This window comes from Elephas maximus, chromosome 1 (genome assembly GCF_024166365.1).
Source record: "Elephas maximus indicus isolate mEleMax1 chromosome 1, mEleMax1 primary haplotype, whole genome shotgun sequence".
In the NCBI taxonomy this organism is placed as follows: Eukaryota; Metazoa; Chordata; class Mammalia; order Proboscidea; family Elephantidae; genus Elephas; species Elephas maximus.
In genome coordinates this window covers 15,449,630-15,470,426 of record NC_064819.1, presented here as the reverse complement: position 1 = coordinate 15,470,426, position 20,797 = coordinate 15,449,630, and the positions used below count along the sequence as shown (strand labels likewise).

The 20,797-nt window shown below is 43.5% G+C and overlaps 1 protein-coding gene across 21 annotated transcripts in view; it reads right to left on the bottom strand.

Moving 5' to 3' along the window:
- The window catches only part of KALRN (kalirin RhoGEF kinase), a 792,110-nt gene that overhangs the window by 325,000 nt on the left and 446,313 nt on the right, over nt 1-20,797 (bottom strand). For all 21 annotated transcript variants that reach the window (XM_049878536.1, XM_049878496.1, XM_049878604.1 and 18 more), the window contains 3 exons: nt 17,146-17,341; nt 8,763-8,929; nt 311-430 (listed from right to left, as the gene is read on the bottom strand). In XM_049878536.1, the coding sequence (XP_049734493.1) occupies nt 311-430; nt 8,763-8,929; nt 17,146-17,341 (483 nt within the window). The remainder of the gene's footprint in view (nt 1-310; nt 431-8,762; nt 8,930-17,145; nt 17,342-20,797) is intronic.

The following is a 20,797-nucleotide window of genomic DNA, read 5'->3' as shown; positions in this document are numbered from 1 at the left end:
CACAGTTCATCGTCTGTCAAAACTCACTCAATGTGTCAGGAGCCTTACACATTAAAGGCACCTATGTATAACATAGAGGAGAATATTCACATTTATCATTTGTGATGTGAATACTTGTCTCCTAAAACTAGGCCTCCTTGGGGTGATTTTTGTCTCTGTCAATTCCTGGTAATAGGGAGGTGGCTGGCACATCTCACTGAAGAGGGTGAAGGCTTCACTACCTGAAGGAGCACTGACATCTCAGGGGATCATCCCGCAGGAGGTGCAGAGCAGAAAGGGGGAGGAGAGTGCAGCCAGATTTGGGTGTTACCTCGATGGCCAGTTGGAACTGCTCGTGCTCCCGCTGCAGCTGCTCTGCTTCAGACAAAGAGCTGGCATTGACCAGGCTGGCGCTGAGCATTGACTCCCCATTGCGGATCCATCCCAGGACCTGGGGAGTTAGGACAAGCACACAGGTGAATAGCCTTCCACAGCTTCCCTAGAGTTGTTGCCTTGTCTGATGGCTACTTTGGTCTGAGAGCTCACTGCCTTTTGTCCACAGTTGGAGAGAAGACAGAGAGGGTCTGGATAATTAAAATGGTCATCTGCCCAACTGTGCCTGGCATCTTGTATCATAAGGTACTTACTTTGTGTACCAAGCTCATTCCCAGCTTCAGAGTATCTTTCCTACCCTCATCACCACTCTGTTCCAATTTCCTCAACCACTTAAGTTAAACACCACTTTATCTGACTGTATTGTATGTAACGTGCTGAAGTTCTTTCTGGAACGTAGAATGGTATAAATAAATACATTCTGTCTGTTGGGATTCTTTTTTTTTTTTTTTAAGGCCTAGTTCAAATATCAACGTCTTAAAATCTTCTATGACTAAGCACTCCACTTAAAATGATTTCTTCCTCATCTAAGACACCCATACCATTTTCTACGTAGCACCTTTGAGGCACTCACCACAGACTGCTTTGTTTAGTCATTTTTATTGAAGTTTCATGTCTCCCCTTAGAACGTAGACTACTGAAAGGCTGGGGCAACATGTTCTTGATGTTGTTAGGTACAGTTGAGTCCCTACAGGACAGGAAGAACTGTCCCATAGGGTTTCCAAGGAGCAGCCGGTGGCTTTGAACTGCCAACCTTTTAATTAGCAGCCGAGCTCTTAACCACTATACCACCAGCGCTCCTGGGGCAATATATCAGTCATATTTTAATCTCTTACAGTGCCTAGCACAGCACCTTGTATGATGGGCGTCCAGTAACATTTTTGAGAGAGTGAACGACTGTCTATGGAAAATACCCAAGTACAGCTAAGCAGTAAGTCCAACCTCAAATGCCTTGAAAAACAGCCAAAAGTAGATAGATTTGAGTTTTGGTAAGTAAACAACTCAAAGCAAGGAGGAAGGAGAAAGAAAATAAGCTAGATCGCATCAATAATCCACACACTGGATCATCAGAAAAAGGGAGATTGAGTTATTATTTTTATTGTGTTTTAGATGGTTTACAGAGCAAATTAGGTTTTCATTAAACAATTAAAACACATATTATTTTGTGACATTGGTTGCCCACCCTGCAGTGTATCAACACTCTTCCCTTCTCGACCTTGGGTTCCCCATTTCCATTTCTCCAGCTTTCCTGTTCCCTCCTGCCTTCTTGTCCTTGTCCCTGGGCTGCTGTGCCCGTTTAGTCTCATAAATCCATGGTTGAGGTACGTGTATTATTGTTTGGTTTATGGGCCTGTCTAACCTTTGGCTGAAGGGTAAACCTCAGGAATGACTTCAATACCTAATTAAAAGAGTATCGGGGGGCCATACTCTCCCTGCTTCTCCAGTATCTGTCAGACCAGTAAGTTTGGTCTTTTTTTTGTTAGTATTTTGTTCTAAATTTTCTCCAGCTCTGTCCAGGACCCTCTATTGTGATCTCTGTCAGAGCAGTTGGTGGTGGTAGCTGGGTACCATCTAGTTGGGCTGGACTCAGTCTGGTGGAGGCTATGGTAGTTGTGGTCCATTAGTCCTTCGGACTAATCTTTCTCTTGTGTCTTTGGCTTTCTTCACTCTCCCTTGCTCCAGACAGATGAGTGAGTTATTACCGACTTAAATTATTTAGAAGCTATGACTAGGCTGAACGCAATATCTAGGTGACCTGAATGAGTACTGGGGAAATGGAAAGCCAACAAGGGAATCTTAGAATAGAAGGAGAAATAACTGACACTGGCTAGACAGTACAGGAGATGGGGAAATCGTCAGCTGATAGAGTCATTGCAGATAATTAAACTAGAAGATTCAGGCTCTGAAAATTTACCTTGTGTCTGATCACCAGAAAATTGTCAGATTTTTTTTTTTTTTTATTGGTGAATGTGAGAGTTTGCTTGGAGAGGAAATAAAAATTCTTCTGAAATTTCAAGATCAGTAAATACCATCCATCTGTTACCTCAGGCAAAGGCGAAGATACCACAATCTGTTTCAAACCTGCTTTCAGGTTCTTTTTTTTCTCCTCACCACTTCTTCCTGTTGCCCAATTAGAAAACACTAAGCCCTCTCTCCTACTCCATAACCCTCAAAGGCGTCTCTCAAATTTCCTTCCTGGGCAGAAAATGACTGATACCATATTGTGCATGGATAACACTGGGGCACAAATCCCACTGAAGCCAGGCTGTTTGGATTGAGGTGTTAATTCATGGCCAGTCTGGCAGATTGTGAATGAGCTGCTAGTCTGTAAAGCAATTAGCTGCAGGAAATAACGGCTCAGAGTGTATGTGTGAAATTCCTGATGCCACTGGTGTGCTGTGGATGGCTGGCTAACGGTGACCAGGATTTGGAAAAGTTGCCTGTAAGTATGGGTGCACGCATACACAGATTACACGCCCAAACGCTTCATCTCTTTGGAGAATGGAACTCACGGTGTTTATTTCTGAATTATGTAAGTCCTTCTGCCATGATTAACTGCGTTTTTCTTGGTTCAGAGATTCGTTTGAGGGTGTCAGAGAAACAACTTCTCCGTGTGCATCACGAATTGATGCCTATGGGACAATTGACTCCCTTGGGCTTCCTGATTCTTGCTAGAATGTTTTTCTATTTTCAGCCAACTAGGAACACTCGTTGTAACTAAGATGGCAGAAATCCCCATTTTACCAACTTTTCCATTTGGAAACATCATGTGCTCAGTCCCCACTTTCCTCATTAGGTCATGCTGTTTTCTGAGGGCATTCCAGGACTCGAAAGTGGGACAGTCTGATTTTAGGAAGATGAAAATGCATGGCAATTTATATCCAGGGTTTATATCCAGGGTTTATATCCAGCGGTAGGACTGATCTCTATGGATGAGTCAGTCCTGGGAACAAGACTGAGATAGTGTAGAAAGAGCACAAAATATGAAGTCAGAACAACTGGCCTCGTTACTTAACTGGTAAAATCACTTAACCCTTCTGAACCTCAGTTGTTTTTTTTTTTTCATCTGTAAAATAAGGATAATAGTTCCTTCCCTTTCTGTACTACAGGGTTGATGCAATATGCTGTAAAATATAAAGCCTGATAATAATAATGTTGGCAGTGGTGAGTGATTTTTAGTTTTGGAGGAAAGCTGTGATTCTTTATTTATACCTCTCCCGATGAGAAGAGAAAGAATTATAAGATTCCATTTTTATTACAGTATTTATATAAGCTTATTGGTACCCCTGATATGATACAGGTATGCTAATTCGTTATCATCTTTCTTTGTACTCTAACCAATGATAACTCTTGTTGGTATAATTTACTTTTACTGGGGTCCTTTACTTTTCTGGTTCATAAAACTGGTTATTCTTCTGTGAGCATCCAAATATGTGTGGGTAATAAAAATGAGACAATGTTGGTTCTACTAATCTCGAGCTGTGTAACCTTGGAAACATCATTTAAAATCTCTAAGGCTCAGTTTTCTCATCTTTAAAATGGGAATATTTTCCTTGTTTAAGTCATAGGATAAAGAGAAAATAACATGAAAGTATTTTGCAAATCATAAAATGTTGATATCTTAGGCAACAGTTTTCTTAATAGGTTAGATGATCTTTAAAGGTTATTTCTAAATCTAACATTCCACCCTTCTTTCAAAATTCTAAGAGTGCCCCTTCTGGTATCATAGGACACCAGAAAAAGTTAGTTTTGGAGAAATGAAGGACTGAAAGTGTATTGTCCTTTTGGAATTTAGGAGCTAAGCCAGAAATTCAGCTCAGTGTGAGCTGAGAAGGGAAGGTGATGATTGAGATCTATACCTTCCTTTGGCCACGCGAGCTCAGATAACTCCAAGTCAGAAGAAGGCTAGATTTCAGTAACTGGACATGGATGCCTACAAATGACAAGGCCGTCTAAGCTAGGCAAGCCAGACCCTGTAACCATGTAGGTTGGTGAAGCCACCTGTATATGGTTGTGTACTCTAGGTCAGACCTACAATAAAGTTATTAGGTTGCGGCCAAGGCGCTTTTCTCTAAGGCCTGCTGTTGTAGATGACTTATCATAAGGCAGAGTTGTTTTTGAAACTCAAGCCATAGGAAAAATCGTCTGCTTCTCAGATGGTAGCGGGGAGCCTGCCAAATTTCCAGCTTCCCTTAGTTCTAGAGCTCTACAATTTGTGAGGTTGTACATGTTCATCCTTCATAGTTTTTTAAACTGTGGCCATACATCCTCTTAATTACAACCATTTTGAAACAAAAAGATGGTACTTGTCCTTTTGATTGCCCCTCTTTCAGATTTTACTCCAACTCCTTTCTAACTTTTATGTACAGTGAATAAACTTAACACAGTATTCTTGACAGGAGTATGAGGACAAGATAGTATTTTCTCCTTTGTTTTGAATTGTCCATTATATGCAAATTTTGGCCAGCATTTGTTCCAAAGGGGCAAATTTAGACAATGTCTTTAGTAGACAAATAAGTATGATTTCTTTCCCACAGCTTAGAGCCCTGGTGGCACAGTGGTTAAGCGCTCGGCTGCTCACTGAAAGGTTGGTGATTTGAACCCACCAGTTCCTCCATAGGAGAAAGATGTGGCAGTCTGCTTCTGTAAAGACTTACAGCCTTGGAAACCCTATGGGGGCAGTTCTACTCTGCCCTGTAGGGTTGCTATGAGTCAGAATCAACTCAACAGCAATGGGTCATGGCTGAGTTAGCTTAGAGCCCCAACATCTTATAAAAATTCATTTGGGCCTATTTTCTGCTAAATGCACTGCTCTGTATAAATCCATATGGGAAGTTACTTAATTTTATGCCCATTAAGTAGGTTTTTCAAGTGTTTCTGAAGTAGATTTGAGGTCATCTTTACCAGGGTGTTCATTTCTCTGGAGAGCAATCAGAGCATTCTGCGGGGTCTAGAGAACAATTTTTCTAGAAGAAAGGGAAATCTGTGTGGTCTAGAGGCCTGAACCACAGACTTAATCCGGAGAACGACTTCCCTTCAAGGTCGACCATTTTTACAGAGGTGTTTGGGCCATTTATCTTTGATACAAAATTCTATGAAATCCCTTAGAAAATCAGTTGCATTAATCAATTTCATTATTCTGAATAGTTTATAATTTCTGTGGCTTTCTCAATCTTTAAATCTTCGGTTTAATGTAATTGTGGTGTAACTTCATTTATGGTTATGGTAGCCACATGGTCAAATCTAAACCTTTAATCTATGAGCTCAAAAGAGAGGACATTATTCTCCTTTCCCTTTCTGTCCTCATTAATGGCATTTCAGTTAAGTTGTTCCCCCCCTTTTTTTCTTTTTTTTGAGAGTATATTCTAAAGGGAAACTCTCAAGCTGGTGTCTAAATTTAGCCCCACTGATCAATACTGACATCTAAATTAACTACCTCTTTTGAAGTGTCAACAGCTTCCAAATCAATATTTCCTGCTCCACCAATTTCCATCAAATAGAAATGCCTTCTCTGAAACCGGATCAGACAACTCCCCAAAGAAGGAGGCCAACACTGACAAAGGAAACAAGTCTATCTAACGAGGCATGGTGGCTGACCAAACAGCAGTCCCTTGGTATCGCAAAGGACTGCTGCCCTTCGCAAAGGCCTTCATTGGTTTCCTAAAGAGTCTGACTCAAACAATCCATACAATCTTGAGCTACAATTCCACTGTGTCATTCTCACCATGGTGGGGAGAAGGAATTTTCCCATCTACACAGAAAAATTATTTTATTGTCCTCCAACTCATGAAATACTGAATGGAAATATGTATAGATATTAGTCAACCTTGGATTATTCAGATATGGATTTTCTACTTCCCTGTTGAACAGATTGCCTATCTTCCCAGCGCTCCTCCCACGAAGAATGTGTACTTAGAGAATAAAAATTCATTTCCCTTTAGTATCAGCCAAGAAAAACATAATTTGGGAGATGACTCTACTACTGAGGCTGGAGCTAAATAAATACTGTATTTTTATGCAAATAACACGCACCTTCTGCGTTTGTTTGCTGTCAGTGACCTCCCTGCCTCGAGGTATTTTTATAAGCACGCTATGCTTACTTTTCTTACAGCAACGTGTGGAAGAGGATTGGCATGGTAGCACTTGTGAGGATCCTCATGTAGGAAAGGCAAGGCTGGCAAACAAACGCAGAAGGTGTGCGTTATTTGCATAAAAACACGGTACATAACCAGGAACAAAAGCAAAACTATATGTTTTAAGTCATATAGGAAGGATTTTCCCGTCATCTGTTTTGTTTAGATTATCATTCCTGCCATCTTCCACTGGCAGAAATAACCAAGTATGAACAGCAGAAGAGACTCAGACAAGCTACTGGAACCCCAGCTGGCCTATCAGATAGGTGCCACACTCCGACAAGCCTAGGTCATGGTGCTGCTGAGAAAGTCAGGAAAATCCCAGACTGTGCCCTGCCGGAGGCCTTCTTCCTATTTCTCCTGAAATCCCAGGATGGGAGTGGGGCCCAGTAGAGGCAACTTGTAGGGCTTTAGATTTAGGAGGCCTAGGCTCAAGCTTCAGCTAATTAGTCAAGAAGCCCTGGGGAGCATTAATCCTTATGGTGCCTCACTTTCCTCATTTGTAAAATAAGCATAACACTACTTTCCCCTATGGGCTCGTTTTACTCTTAAAATGACATCATAAATGCGAAAGCACTTCTTATACGAAAAGACAGTCTGTTTTTTCTTACCATCATTACTGCTCTGGGCCTGCTAGAATTCCCACCACGTCCTAGTGAATAACATGTCTCTCCAGAGATTCAGGTGTGATCCCAATGCTAAAACAACCTGTATGGCAGCAGCGCGATCTGGCCTTGCTTGGGGCTCAGTGATTTCATCGAATACAGATTTTTAGCATAGCGTGTGTGGGCTCTGGCTAAGGACTGACTGGAAGAGGAAGGGAGTGGGAGAGGATAATTTTCCCATTACGATACATAACAATACAATAAATAGACAGAGGCATTAATGAGAGATACCCTGAATATAAAAAAACCAACCAAACCCGTTGCTATCTAGTCAGTTCTGACTCATAGTGACCCTATATGACAGAGTAGAACTGCCCCATAAGGGTTCCAAGGAGCAGCTGGTGGATTTGAACCGCCAACCTTCTGGTTAACAGCTGAGCTCTTAATCACTGCGCCACCAGGGCTTCCCTGAATATACAGGAACAAGCAATAATTAAATTTTAAAAATGACATTTTTGTTCTCGGTGCTAAATCATGAGGCTGAAGTCAAACCCAAAGGCTCCAGCGGCCACAGTGTACCTCAGAGAAAATGGCTGAAAAGAGGAGGGTGCTTCTCTGCTTGGGATATTTTAGGCGGGGCTCTGCCTAGTCGAAGCAGGGGAATGGGTTTGCTGGGAGAACGTGGAGCAGAAAGGAGTAACCCCTGAAGTGATAGGTATCTGCCCTGCCGGGAAAGCCTCCTGAACCTGTGGACAGCGGTGCTGTATTCTTTTTTCAGTGTGACCGTTGTCTGATAACCTAAGCTTCAGTGCTGCCTTGTCTGTAAAATAGGAATAACATCTGTTTCAGAGAGTAGTTGTGAGGATTGATTGAGATGTGAGTAAATGGCACATAGCTCATTAAATGGAACTGTATATTTTTACTTCTTCAACCCCACTTTTTCTAAATATGAAATCCCTATTATGTTAATCATAATTATCACTTAATCAATACACAATATTTTTAAAATATCCCATTGGTCACTGTATGTCTGTTCCTGGTGGTCAAATGCTCAAAGATCTGGGTATGTCCCTTGACAAAATGTCTAGTATAAAGTCTTATGCAAACAAGAATGCTTTTTTTCTTTTTTAAATCAGCTTTAACATGGAAAGAAAGTTTTATTGTAAGATCCACACACACACTGAAAATAATGCTGGTAATTGCTACTACTTATTGACTATCAATTATGTGTCAGGCACTACACTAGGCACACAGGTGCCCCAAATGAATCAATCCTGAAGATAAAGCCCAGATATGTTTCTTGAGGAAGTATTTCTCATGGACAGTGTGCCAGGATTAAAGATAGAAAAAGCATAGATTCAATGATGAGGAAAACTTTGGAAAAGTCTGGAATGCACTCCTCAGATGGTTATGAGACAGAGAAACAACGTTTTGTAGCCTGAGCCACTGTACCACTGGGTCTATTTGTAATAACTGTTTAGCCTTCTGAAACCAATACAACCAAGTCTATAACCTACCTGTTTTCTAAGTTCTGCTTATATAAAGGGAGGTACCTGTGGCTCTGTACGCCTCAGGTCCTACCAGAAACTGACCCCATGCCCGACTCAGAAGGCTGGGAAACCCAGGCTGAAGATGGAAGGGCTAGGCTCACCTGTTTGACCTCTGCCTGGAGGTGCCGCAGTTGGAGGCACTGCTCTAGCCGCTTATGGGTCTGCTCCGCATTCAGCTCCAATTCCTGCTGCTTCTCATGGAGAAATTCCAATAGCTCTTGCACCTGGGCTGCTAGATCAATGTCTTTCTCACAGATTAATTCAATTCCTGATTTTAAAAAAAAAAGTAAACAATTAAAAGCCAGGTAGTACAGGTAGTCCCCCACTTATGACAAGCTTATGTTCCATTGACCCCGTTGTAAGTCAGTTCTGATCTAAGTACAGTCCTGATATAAGTCAAATACTTCTCCTTTTTTTTTAGTTTTCATTATTATTGCCTTTTAATATTAGTATCTTTATAAATCCAATCTTTACTTGTCTTCGGGATTGGCTTGAGAATAATAACATCAGCAAATTATGCACTGCAATGTTGAAAACCGTAAAACCTGCCGCTGTTGAGTCCATTCTGACTCATAGCGACCCTACCAAAAAAACCCACTGCGGTTGAGTCGATTCCAACTCATAACAACCCTACAGGACAGAGTAGAAGTGCCCCATAGGGTTTCCAAGGAACGCCTGGTGGATTCAAACTGCCGACCTTCTGGTTAGCAGCCACAGCTCTTAACCACTATGCCACCAGGGTTTCCAAACCTGTTGCCGTCAAGTCGATTCTGACTCACAGCAACCCTACAGGACAGGGTAGAACTGCTCCATAGAGTCTCCAAGGAGCGCCTGGTGGATTCAAACTGCTGACATTTTAGTTAGCAGCCATAGCACTTAACCGCTACGCCACCAGACATATTACTAACAATAAGATGTACACAAACAAAAAAGAATGACGGGCGTAAATGTGTGGTTTGTTGTAACTCCAATGCATCCTAAGTCAGTGGCTACCTGTACTGCAGCTTCTCTGTCCAAATCCTTCCCCTGCTCTTCATCCTATAATTTATGACCCAATACAGCTGTGGTTCTGATGCTTGCACCTTGCCTGGGACGCTGTCAAATAGGGACCCAATCAACAATGGGGTTCAGACTTGACAGCCCAGCAAATAAGTCAGCAAAGGGTGGTACACTTCCATGGGGACCAAACTAAAAGGATCCTACCAATCTCGATTAATGGGCACCTAAAAAATAAATCTCCTTTGGGAGACTTCCCCATTACTCTGACTCACACCATCAGAAATTCAGCAGCACCACTGCCACCACCACCAACGTACTGGCAGCATGTAGTCGGGGGTGTATGAGGAAAGTCTGTTCATGCTCAAGAAAATGCATTTCTGGAGGCAAAAATAGTGTTTTATGTAAGGACAATATGGTAGAGTGGGAAAAGTTTTTTTCTGGTGTTATAGGGTAATAATTTCAGTATTTTTTCATGTTTATTTTTTCTGTAAGTTTCATAATTTCAAGTTCCGGCTCCTGAAATGTCTGTGGGAGACAGAGAAAAGAACGGCTTGTTCTTTTGGCAGTCAACTCCCTCTAGTTGCTATTTTCAATTACCAACAGGATGAGGTGTAGAACGTCTTCTTGATTAAAATACAAAATAAGAAATACAAAAACGTCCACCTTTGCGGTACGCAGCACAGGGGAATGACCCTTGACCTCTATGTTTATTTTCTGGAAATGTAATTTAAAATCCATCTGCAGAAGTGGAAACTCTTTCCTGCTTCCAGCCACAACGTGGATTTATTCCGGTTCGTTTCCATTCTGCATGCGTCTCTGGTGTTTAGTATGCTGGGTTGGGGCAAAGTGTCTTCCTATGTGAGGCTCATGGCTCACCTCTACCAAACTGCATGTAAATGGGTTTTCCAAGCCTGGTAACTCATCAAGGAGGCCAGCCCCCTGCTTAGGGCATCACCGAGAACAGGCTCCTAGCCTGCCCCAAGACAGCCATTCAGCTTGATCTGTCTTACTTGGTACTGTTTTATGTGAGATGAACACAGGAAATAAAACGGGTGAGGAAGATGCCTCCTGCACTCAGCCTTCCTCAGCAACACACTGTGACAAGCACGGAGTGAATGCGAAGGGCTTGAAGACCTACTCCAGCCCCATCTAGAAAAACAGAAACTCTCCTCTCTCTCCCACTGCCCCCAAACACATTGACAGGCGCCCAGGAAAACCCACCAACCAGTAAGTATCCATCAGTTAACAGGAAGTAGCGTTTGCTTGTGTTGACATTACTGCTTTCAACCTAATCGTAAACTGAACTCTCTTCCTCCTCAGAGGCTGCGAGAAATATTCAAAGGCACGTTTGCTCTTTCGATCAAGTAGTAAATCGTATGTTAACGAAACAGTTTGCCGGCCTCTTAAAAAAGCTGTATTGAGGTTTCTTTCTGTGTGCTCCCACAATGCTCTGTGCCCATCCTCACCCTCACCATAACACTTCCTCTGAGGCTGGCTGATTGCTAACTAGTCTGTGTTCTCATGGGACCGTGGGCTCCCTACAACCAGGGCCATGTCTGTCTGATTCATCTCTGCATCGAGTCACCCAATAAACACCTATTAAATGAACAAACAAGCCTCTTTAGGGAGGAGCTGAGATCATGTGCTATGGTGGGAAGTACATGTGGACTGTGGGGAAGAAGAGACTCATTTAAATCCACTCTTGGCAAACTATTAACTGTGAGACGCTGGGCTGTTTACCCTCTCTGAGCCTGAATTTATTTCCCTGTTGAAATGAGAATCGCCAACTATTTCTCAGGGACGTTGTGAGGATTAAGCGAAAGGGTAAATGAAGTCCCCGGCATTTATTGGCTCAGGAAATATTCATTTTCCCACATTTTCTTTCCCTTAGGGAAATAACCTACTCATTATTGATTACTGATGGGTTTATTGGATGGCTTGTACATGATGTAAACATACAATCTTACTGACAGGTGTTTCTGTGTTCACTCAATATTTATCATTAGAAACTCAGTTGGTTTGGATGCTAAAGGACCAATGCTCTCAGCTCCGGCTCATTCAGCGACACCTGTGAGGGCTGGAACTTGACAGCACTGCCTTTTTTTCCCAGGTCTCTCCAGTTTTTCGCCTTTGACAGGGTGAAGTCTTACCACTTTTCTATTGCTTGTTTTAGTGGAAAATATTTGAGTTTTCCTTCTCTGACAGGTTTCTGCCTTACATAGGTTCTGGTTTTTTCCGGCTTTACTGTATTAGATTCATCTGGAGAGTTCTTAAAATTCGCCATGTTCTGACTACACCCTAGACCAATAACGTCATAACCTCTGTGGGTGAGACACCCCCCCCCACCAAAAAAAACAAACCCACTGCTGTCAAGTCTATTGTGACTAATAGCAACTCTATAGGAGTAGAACTGCCCCTATAGGGTGTCCAAGGAGCACCTGGCGATTCGACCTGCCGACCTTTTGATTAGCAGCCATAGCTCTTAAACACAGAGCCACCAGGCATCAGTAATTCTTACAGCTCCCAGGATGATCCCAACATGCAGACAAGATTCTGAATCACTTGTTAAGATGGTACAATGGCCAGGAACCTGAGCGACAGTGGCGTTCCTTAAGCTACACTCAGTTGCCAGAGGGCTCTGCTTTGGAGTTTATTTAGGACTCAAGGCCAGACAGATAATAATAAAAAGTTGCTTGTTTTCTTTTGTCGCCAGGCCCAGGGGTACTTAACTTTCTCCAGGAGAGGGGTAGCTGTGGTCTAGGGTAAGATTTAGGTATTCCTGGCTCTGCTGCCCATATTTGTAACATGTTTTTAACTCTTTGTGTCTTCTTAAAAGAGTATGTCTGTCTCAGACGGAGAACATCTTTTCTCTTGTCCCCTCCCCATGCCTCTTTCTCTGTCACCCCCTCTATACCACACTCAGTTCAGAAATGACAAAGCCCTTTAATCGGGTTTTTAGATCACCGTTCTCAACTCCGACGGTGTATCAGCATCACCTGAGAAGTTTAAGAAATCTGGGCCCATTCTAGACCCATTAAATATGAATCTCTGAAGAGCGGGGTGGGCAGACATTGGTATTTTAAAGAAGTTTCCCAGGAGATTCTAAATAAATAACCAGATTGAGAACCAGCGTGCTACATCAAGGCTCACTTCCCCACCCCTTAGCTCCTACCAGTTCCACACTCCTCTTAACACTCCTATTAACCCCAGAATGGCTTTCATTTTGGAAAAACACAAACCTTTGCTTTCCTTGTATGGCATGAGTAAACCTATTTGTATTCTATTATTTTTACCTACATCTGCACCACCCACACTGATGTTCATTCTCGATTAATTAAGCAAACATTACTGAGAACTTGCCATGTGTGAGACAGAACCATTCTGCCAGATGCTGGGACTGTAAAGAGGGGGAAGAAAAACTCCCTGCTTTCATGCTGCTGGAGAAGCTACAGGAACGCAAATCACCCTGAAGGAATGTGGTATGTGCCAGAATACCAGTATAAAATGGAAGAGTAGTCAAGCTTTATTGAGCCCTTACCGTGCTCTTTAGGCGTATTAGCCCACTCCAACCTCACAATGGCTACATGGTAGACATTCTTAAAATCACACTTTTCAGAGAAAGGCGAGGCTTAGAGAGGTTGGGTAACATGTTCAAGGACACCCAGTTAGTAAGCGGTGTCACCAGGACCCAGGCAGAGAGCCTCTAGAGTCTCAGTACTCTTACCCTCTAAGCCCAATGAAAAAAACAATTTATTTTTAGAATTTATTTATTTTCAAACGCTTAGGCTGGGTTCTTCCCAGGCACAGTCAATTTTAACCCTCAATGCTACAGACTCCAAAGATTTTTCACTTAAAAACTTTGCATAGAGAGAGAACTTGATGCTTCGATTAAACCACAAAAGCAATACGACCACAGGATACGCAGCTCTTGCTCCTCAAGTCAAGAGTAATAGTCACAAGGTCAGATTTCAATGAAAAAAAGACCTATCACATAACCAATGAGGATGGTTAGGCTACAGCATGGACAGCGAGAACCGCAGTGAACTTTAGCAATCAAGGCCCATCCATAACACTGGACAGATAAAGAATCTAAGGTCTAAAGACAAAAGTGACTTCCAAAGTCAGACTGCTTGTTGGTGGTGCAGCTGGACCTTGAATTCAGCCAGGCTGTTTTCCATAGGGAAACCCTGGTGGCAGAGCGGTTAAGTGCTACGGCTGCTAACCAAAGGGTTCGCAGTTCGAATCCGCCAGGAGCTCCTTGGAAGCTCTGTGGGGCAGTTCTACTCTGTCCTATAGGGTCGCCATGAGTCGGAATCGACTCGACGGCACTGGGTTTGGTTTTTTTGGTTTTCCATAACTTGGCTCCTACCAGCAAAACCTATCACCTCCCAAGTTAAGGCTCAAATAGATAATTCCATAATGAGGAAAGAACATGAACAAATTAAGAAATTGTTCCTATTTTGCCTTCTACTTCTAAGGCTGGAATTCATTTAAGCAGAGGCTTTTGCTCCAGAGTTGTTGGCACACCAGAAGGATTTAGGAGAACCTGGTTTAATGTCTTAAACCCTACACTTGAAAATAAGTAACTTCCATTTACTATTGTAAAATCAAAGCATAAGTCCTTAATTAAACATGGAGAGCTAAATACCAACCAAACCCGTAATTTTGCCAACTGTCCTTTCTCTAAAACAACAGATTATTATTTTTTTTTTTAGTTTTTATTGTGGTTTAAGTGAAAGTTCACAAATCAAGTCGGACTCTCATACAAAAATTTATAAACACCTTGCTATATACTAATTACTCCCCACCTAATGAGACAGCACGTTCCTTCCCTCCACTCTCTCTTTTCGTGTCCATTCGGTCAGCTTCTAACCCCCTCTACCCTTCACTCCCCTTTATACAGGAGATGCCAACATAGTCTCATGAAGACAACAGCTTATTTTACCTTTAATCTGAGTGTGTTACTAGCTATACATTACAAATGCCCAAGCCATTTATGGTCTCAATCAGCATCTCAGAAGTCCTGTATTCCTCAGCCACCTGGAGGCAACGCCCACCCTGTGCTCTTCCCCCTCCACCCGCCTCCAGCTCTGGTGTGATTCTGTCCTCCCACTTCCACTCCAGGGATGAGATGCCTCTTCTGCAGAACCAGGCATTCAGCCATAGACAGGCAGTGGATTCCCTGAAACCCCTGGCTGGGTCCATTCCTTCTGAAGCCTCGTGGGCTATGCCAGGAGCTGTGGCAGGAACAAGGGAACAGCTAGTCTCAGCAGAGAGGGCTGAAGGGGCCAATCAACCTTCTCTTGACGAAGCTCATCTCTAAACAGGATGATGTGGGGGTAGACAACCCATCTGCCGGGAGGGTGTTTTCACCCACTCAGCCCTCATGGTTAATGTGGTCGCCAAGCACAGCCAACCCACAGTTACAAGCAGTTCTCAGGGGCTGCCAGCTCCCAGCAGTCTTTCTGATACCATGGATACATGGCGTTTGGGACAGAGGCTGGCTTGTCCAAGGTCACGCCAGCACTGAGGTACTAAGTGCTGCAGGTCTCCAGGCAGAGAGGCTCTTTCCCGTTAGACACATCCATTCCGAGGGACGAGACTGAGCATCCCTGCATAGCTTCTCTGTCCCAGCCTCTCTACTTGGTACCATGTCTGCATCCTCTCACGACTCCCAGCCTTAGCTCGATAGCCAGCTATCATGAGCATCATGAGGACAAGCTGTAGGGCTAAACCGTGAACACATCAGGTTCTCAATCATAGAGAAAGGATCACTGTCCAAGCTCACTTCCCTAGTAAGGCCTTGAAAAGGTACAGGGCGTATCCAAGATCACTGCTTCTCCAACTTGAATGTACACATGAATCACCTGGAAATTTTGATAAAATGCAGATTCATATTCACAAGTCTGGGATTCTGCATTTCTAACCAGCTCCCAAGTGATGCTGGTGCTGCTGGTCCAGGGACCAGTTTGAGTAGCAAGGTGCATCAGAATGACCTGGAGAGCTTACAGAAACACGGATTTCTGGGCTCCACCCCAAGAGATTCTGATGTGGTAGGTCCAGGGTGAGCCCTAGAGTTTGCATCTCTAACAAGTTCTCAGATGATGCTGACGCTGCCGTCTGGGGACAACGCCTGATCTAGTCATTGTCCTATATCATGCCATAGATGTCAGCTCCTGTGATTATCGTGATGAAAAACAGTGGTTCTCGGCCCTGGCCACGCTGTCTTAATCACCTAAAAAGCATTTTGCTGATGCCCAAGTCTTATCCAGACCAGTGAAATTGGAATATCTGGAGGTGGGGACTGAGCATTGTCATTTTAAAAAGATCCCCAGATAGACTGCAGTGTGGATGGTCCTTCTTGGGGCTGTGCAGTGCACAGTCTGTGCAGCCAGAAGCAAACCTGTGTCTCAGAGGTGCCTGTAGCATGTTCAGAACACAAAAACTCAAGGAAAGATGATGCTGACAAAAGTGAACAGAAACACCTAGGCTGTCACTCCTAATTGTTTCTCCACTTAGAAGTGAAGTTCCTTTGAATCCTTTGAGGTCCTCAAAAGAAACATACTACCCTAAAGTTTGGTATGATTGCTAAGGTCCACCTGATGATCTTATGATTCTAAATATCCTTCATGATCAACAGTGACATGGACCAACAGAGTTTTAGGGAGTTGATGGCCTAAGACCCTGTCTGCCTTGTCCTGGAGGAGAGGGAACCTGTACTTAGGGTAAAATCAGGGTGGGAGGGCAATGAGTGTGGTATGGGTGACAGGAGGCCTGGTTTCTAGCTCTCCTGGGCTTTGTAACAGTCTCTAGCTTCAGTTGGACTTGGGGGTCTCCAAGGTGAGTGGCAGGTATAACGGTAATGGCTCAAATATATGTTGGCCAGATATTGAATGAATCCCAAGCAGGAAAAGGAGTCAAAACCGAGTAACTCAACCATATTTTTTGAGAGGTTATAAAATTATATGACCTTGCCATAAATTTTTATCAGCATTTCTTATACTTACCCACAGACTAGTGATAAAAAACAGGACTTTGAGAGGAATGAACTGGAGACAAGGAGGGCAGGACTTGGTGGGGGAAGGTGTGGGCGGGGGAGGGGGGAGGGGGGAGACACATCTGCATATTTGAATACTGTTCCCGTGAATGTCTGCTACTGGTGCCAACCTGGCTTGTTCTCCCAGGCCACCATTCTTATAATTTGTGCAAATGTCCATCACTGGGTCTCCCATTCTCTCTGCAGCACCAGGAGACCCTGGTCCTATTCCCATCTTTACAACATGGAGCCTACCCAACCAATATTGGACAAGTGATTTTAGCTCTCATGGCTTCCCTTTCATTTTCTTTAAAACGGGAGTAAAAAATCTCTTTCTCCTGTAGGAATAAAGTAAATTCACAGAGTGGAAATGCTCGTTACAGGCAAGCTGCTATTCTCATTCCCATCACCTCCCCAGCCAGGAGAATGACAGAGGTCCCATCTCCTACCTGAGGCCTGGACCTCCATGATATACTGGTGCAGATCCTGGCCCTGCTGGATGACCTCAAAGGTCATGTTGTTCATGGCTAGCTTCCTCTCTGTGTGGCGCTGCAGCCGCTGCTCCGCCAGGGTCAGATCCTCTGTGTTGAAGTCATTCATCTGCCGGAGCAAGTCCTCATTCCAGGCATCAAGCTCTGCTGTCACCTGTGAGGGAAGGACCATCAATACAGGCCCCCGGGACTCATGGGTGACTGCAATGTGGAACCTCACTGATTCCAAGCCTTTCTAACTAACCTGCCCCTCCGATCGGTCTCTATTTTCTGTCTCTGACCCTTATGCCATATTTAAGCAACACTGCCATGCACACACTTAGTCATGGCTTTAAAGCTCTCTCCATGTATTCCGATTTCTATAGCACCAGCAAAGGAACAACAGCAGACCTTTCTATGAAGAATTACATTTTATACAATTTTGCACACTCCATCCTATTTGATCCCCAGAAAGGCAGGCAAGTTCATCCTATAGAAGAGGAAGCTGATCCTTACTTGGACAATGCGTGATTTGCCCTAAGTTCATCCTGCTAGCTCTTCTACTGACTGCAAAGACTCTGTGCACCATCCTGCAACTATTGCTCTCAAGGCATTTCATAACTGAACAGGTCCTCAGAAACGAAATATCTAGTCTCTTTTCAAGAGGGAGAAACTGAGGGCTAGAGAAGCCTGGTGAATGGCTAATCAGTTAGTCTTGAACACAATCAATTCAAGTGCCAGTAGACATCAGCCCTAACCCAAACCAGTTGCGGCTGAGTCGATTCTGACTCATGGAGACCCCGTATGTGCAGAATGGAACTGTGCTCCATAAAGGCATCAAGGCTGTGACCTCCTGTAAGTAGCCTGCCAGGCCTTTCTTCTGAGGCACCTCTAGGTGAGTCTGAACTGCCAACTTTATGGTTAGTAGTCGAGTGCTTAACTCTTTTCTCTACCCAGGGATGTGAGTCCCGTTCCCATGTTCTATTGCACAGGATTCTCTCTTTATTACGAAGGCCGATGCCTGGGAATGGTGATTGAACAGGGTGTAAATGGATAGCATACCTCTAGAAATCCCAGCAGATCATAATCTATTGAAAGGCATTATTGATTCTCGTGATGACCGAAGCATGGAAAGAATGGAAACAGTGCCCTGAGATGAATTTGCTGTGTTCGTTGCTCTACATCTTAATTCACATAACCTCCCCCAGTCTACTCTCAGTTCACTGCAAAGAGAGACTGCCTTTCAATCTGCAGTCATCCAGAGTGGGAACTCAGAAGTACTTACAAACCGGATAATGATTCCATCTGGTATCTTGTTCAAAATTAAAACTCGTGTAGTTTTCAGATCTGTTATCTCATGCTACCCTGACAATAAGCCTGTGAAGGTGGATGATAGCATGGGCGTGGCCATCCTCTTCAAGAAGAGGTCACGTGGCTACAGAGTGGCTGGGGCAGCCGATACACACATCTCAGAGCCCTAGCTTATGGATTATCGTGATGCCAGATCTCATCCCGGCTGGCATGTCAGACGGCCTTCCCAGTTACCCAACACTGCTGCTCCAGGAGCACCAGGGGATGAAGGGTAGGAGAAGACCAGCCTGAGGCAGCTGGGAGCTGGCATTCTTAGGTCCTGTGTGGGGGCCATTCAGGCTGGGACGGGAAAGACAAGCTGTACTTCACAAGGGGCTGCTGTCTGCAGCACAGGACTCCATTTTTTGTTGAACAGTAAGAACTTTCTCCAAGCACAGCATAAACAGATGAAAGTGTAGCATCTATCTTTGAAGCAGAAGTGGGAGAACTGTAAAAAGAGCACCCTCAGTGGCCTGGGTTCCCACCTCATGCCCCCATATCCTCTCAGGTCAGCTCGTAGGGATCCACTGAGCTCAGCCGAAACAGCCAATATCTACTTATTGTGGAGAGTCCCTGGGGGATCTGGGAGCCAGTGGGTTGGCAGGAAAAACAGGCTTTTGTTGTGGCCACATCTTTTGAAAGTACTTCATTCTCTAACTTAGAGAAAGGAGGCAAACTGAGGAGAATAAGAGAAGTAACAGTAATTCGTCTTTATAGGACTAGTCCTATAAAAACATACTTCCTTCCTGTATTTTTTAAAATGAAGTATAAAGTACACAGATTTTAAGTGTTCAGTTCTGAGTTTTGACAATTTTATACACCTGTGTAACCACCACCCACAATGAAATATAGAACTTTTCCATCACCCCAGAAGTCCACTTATGTCCCTTGTCAATCTACTGCTGACCCCTGCCTTGCAGGCAACCACTTTCTGACTTCTATTACCACAGAACTTTGTTTTGCCTGTTTTGGATTTCATACAATTGAAATTATACAGAATGCATTGTTTTATGTCTGGCTTCTTCTGTTCAACATGCTGTATTTAAGACTCACCCACGTTGTCGTGTGTATCAGTAGCTCATTCCTCGTTACTGCTGAGTAGTGTTCCATTACACATATCTACTGTAATTTGTTTATCCATTCTCCCACTGATGGGCTTCTGGCTTGTTTCCAGTGTTTGGCTATTACAAATAAGGCTTCTGTGAAAGCCCTTGTATGTGTCTTTCTGTGGACATAGGTTTTTGTTTATGTGGGAGTGGAATTGCAGGACCACAGGGTAGATTTTAACTTTATATGAAGCTGTCCAAGAGAGTTCTTCAAAGCAATGATCATATTTCACTTCCCCAAAAGCAACGTAGGGAAGTTCTAGTTGCTCTACAGCCTTGCCATCATTTGGTACTGTCAGTCTATTTCATCGTTGCCAGGCTAGTGGGGATGAGTGATATCTTATTATGGTTTTACGTTTTATTTCCCCAGTGACTAATGATGTTGAGTACATTTTCATGTGCTTATTGGCTATTTGGAAACCCTGGTGGCATAGTGGTTAAGACCTACAGCTGCTAACCAAAAGGTTGGCAGTTCGAATCCACCAGGTGCTCCTTGGAAACTCTATGGGACAGTCCTACTCTGCCCTATAGGGTCGCTATGAGTCAGAATCAACTCTACGGCAACGGGGTTTTTTTTTTTTTTTTATTGGATATTTGTATAGCTACTTCTGTGAAGCGTCTTTTCAAGTCTTTTGCCCTTTTTTTTTTTTTTTTTAAAGTGGCTTAATTATCTTTTGGTTGTAGATTAGTGTGGATGCAAGCCCTCTACCAGGTATGATATTACAAATAGCCAAAACCACAATTTTTTAGTCAATTTCCTTGCCTGCAACTTAAGGGAAATTACAATAAAACTAAGGTGACAAGCATGAAAGGAAGAGTTTGCCTTCATTTCTGTTTTATGTTTTTGTTTTGTTCCCATGAAACTGAGGCTATAAGGTCCTGTGGGTCTGTCTGCAGCAGAAGATCCCAGAGGTGTCCCAAGGCCAGGAATCCGCAAAGTGTCAAGGGAAGTGTTAGGGGTCCTGGAGAGAAGGAGCAGAGTAAGGCTGAACAGTTTTAGTTGGAAGGGTGAGGCTCCGGGGTCTGGTATCTTGGGAATTTGAATCTAAACTGAATGCGAAATATGTCCAGGATTCTATATTCTTCTCTTCCCCCTTTCCTACCTTCCTTCACTCTCACCACCTGGTGCCAACATGCTGAGAAGCCCAAGTTTGTGTGACACTGTAAATTGACAG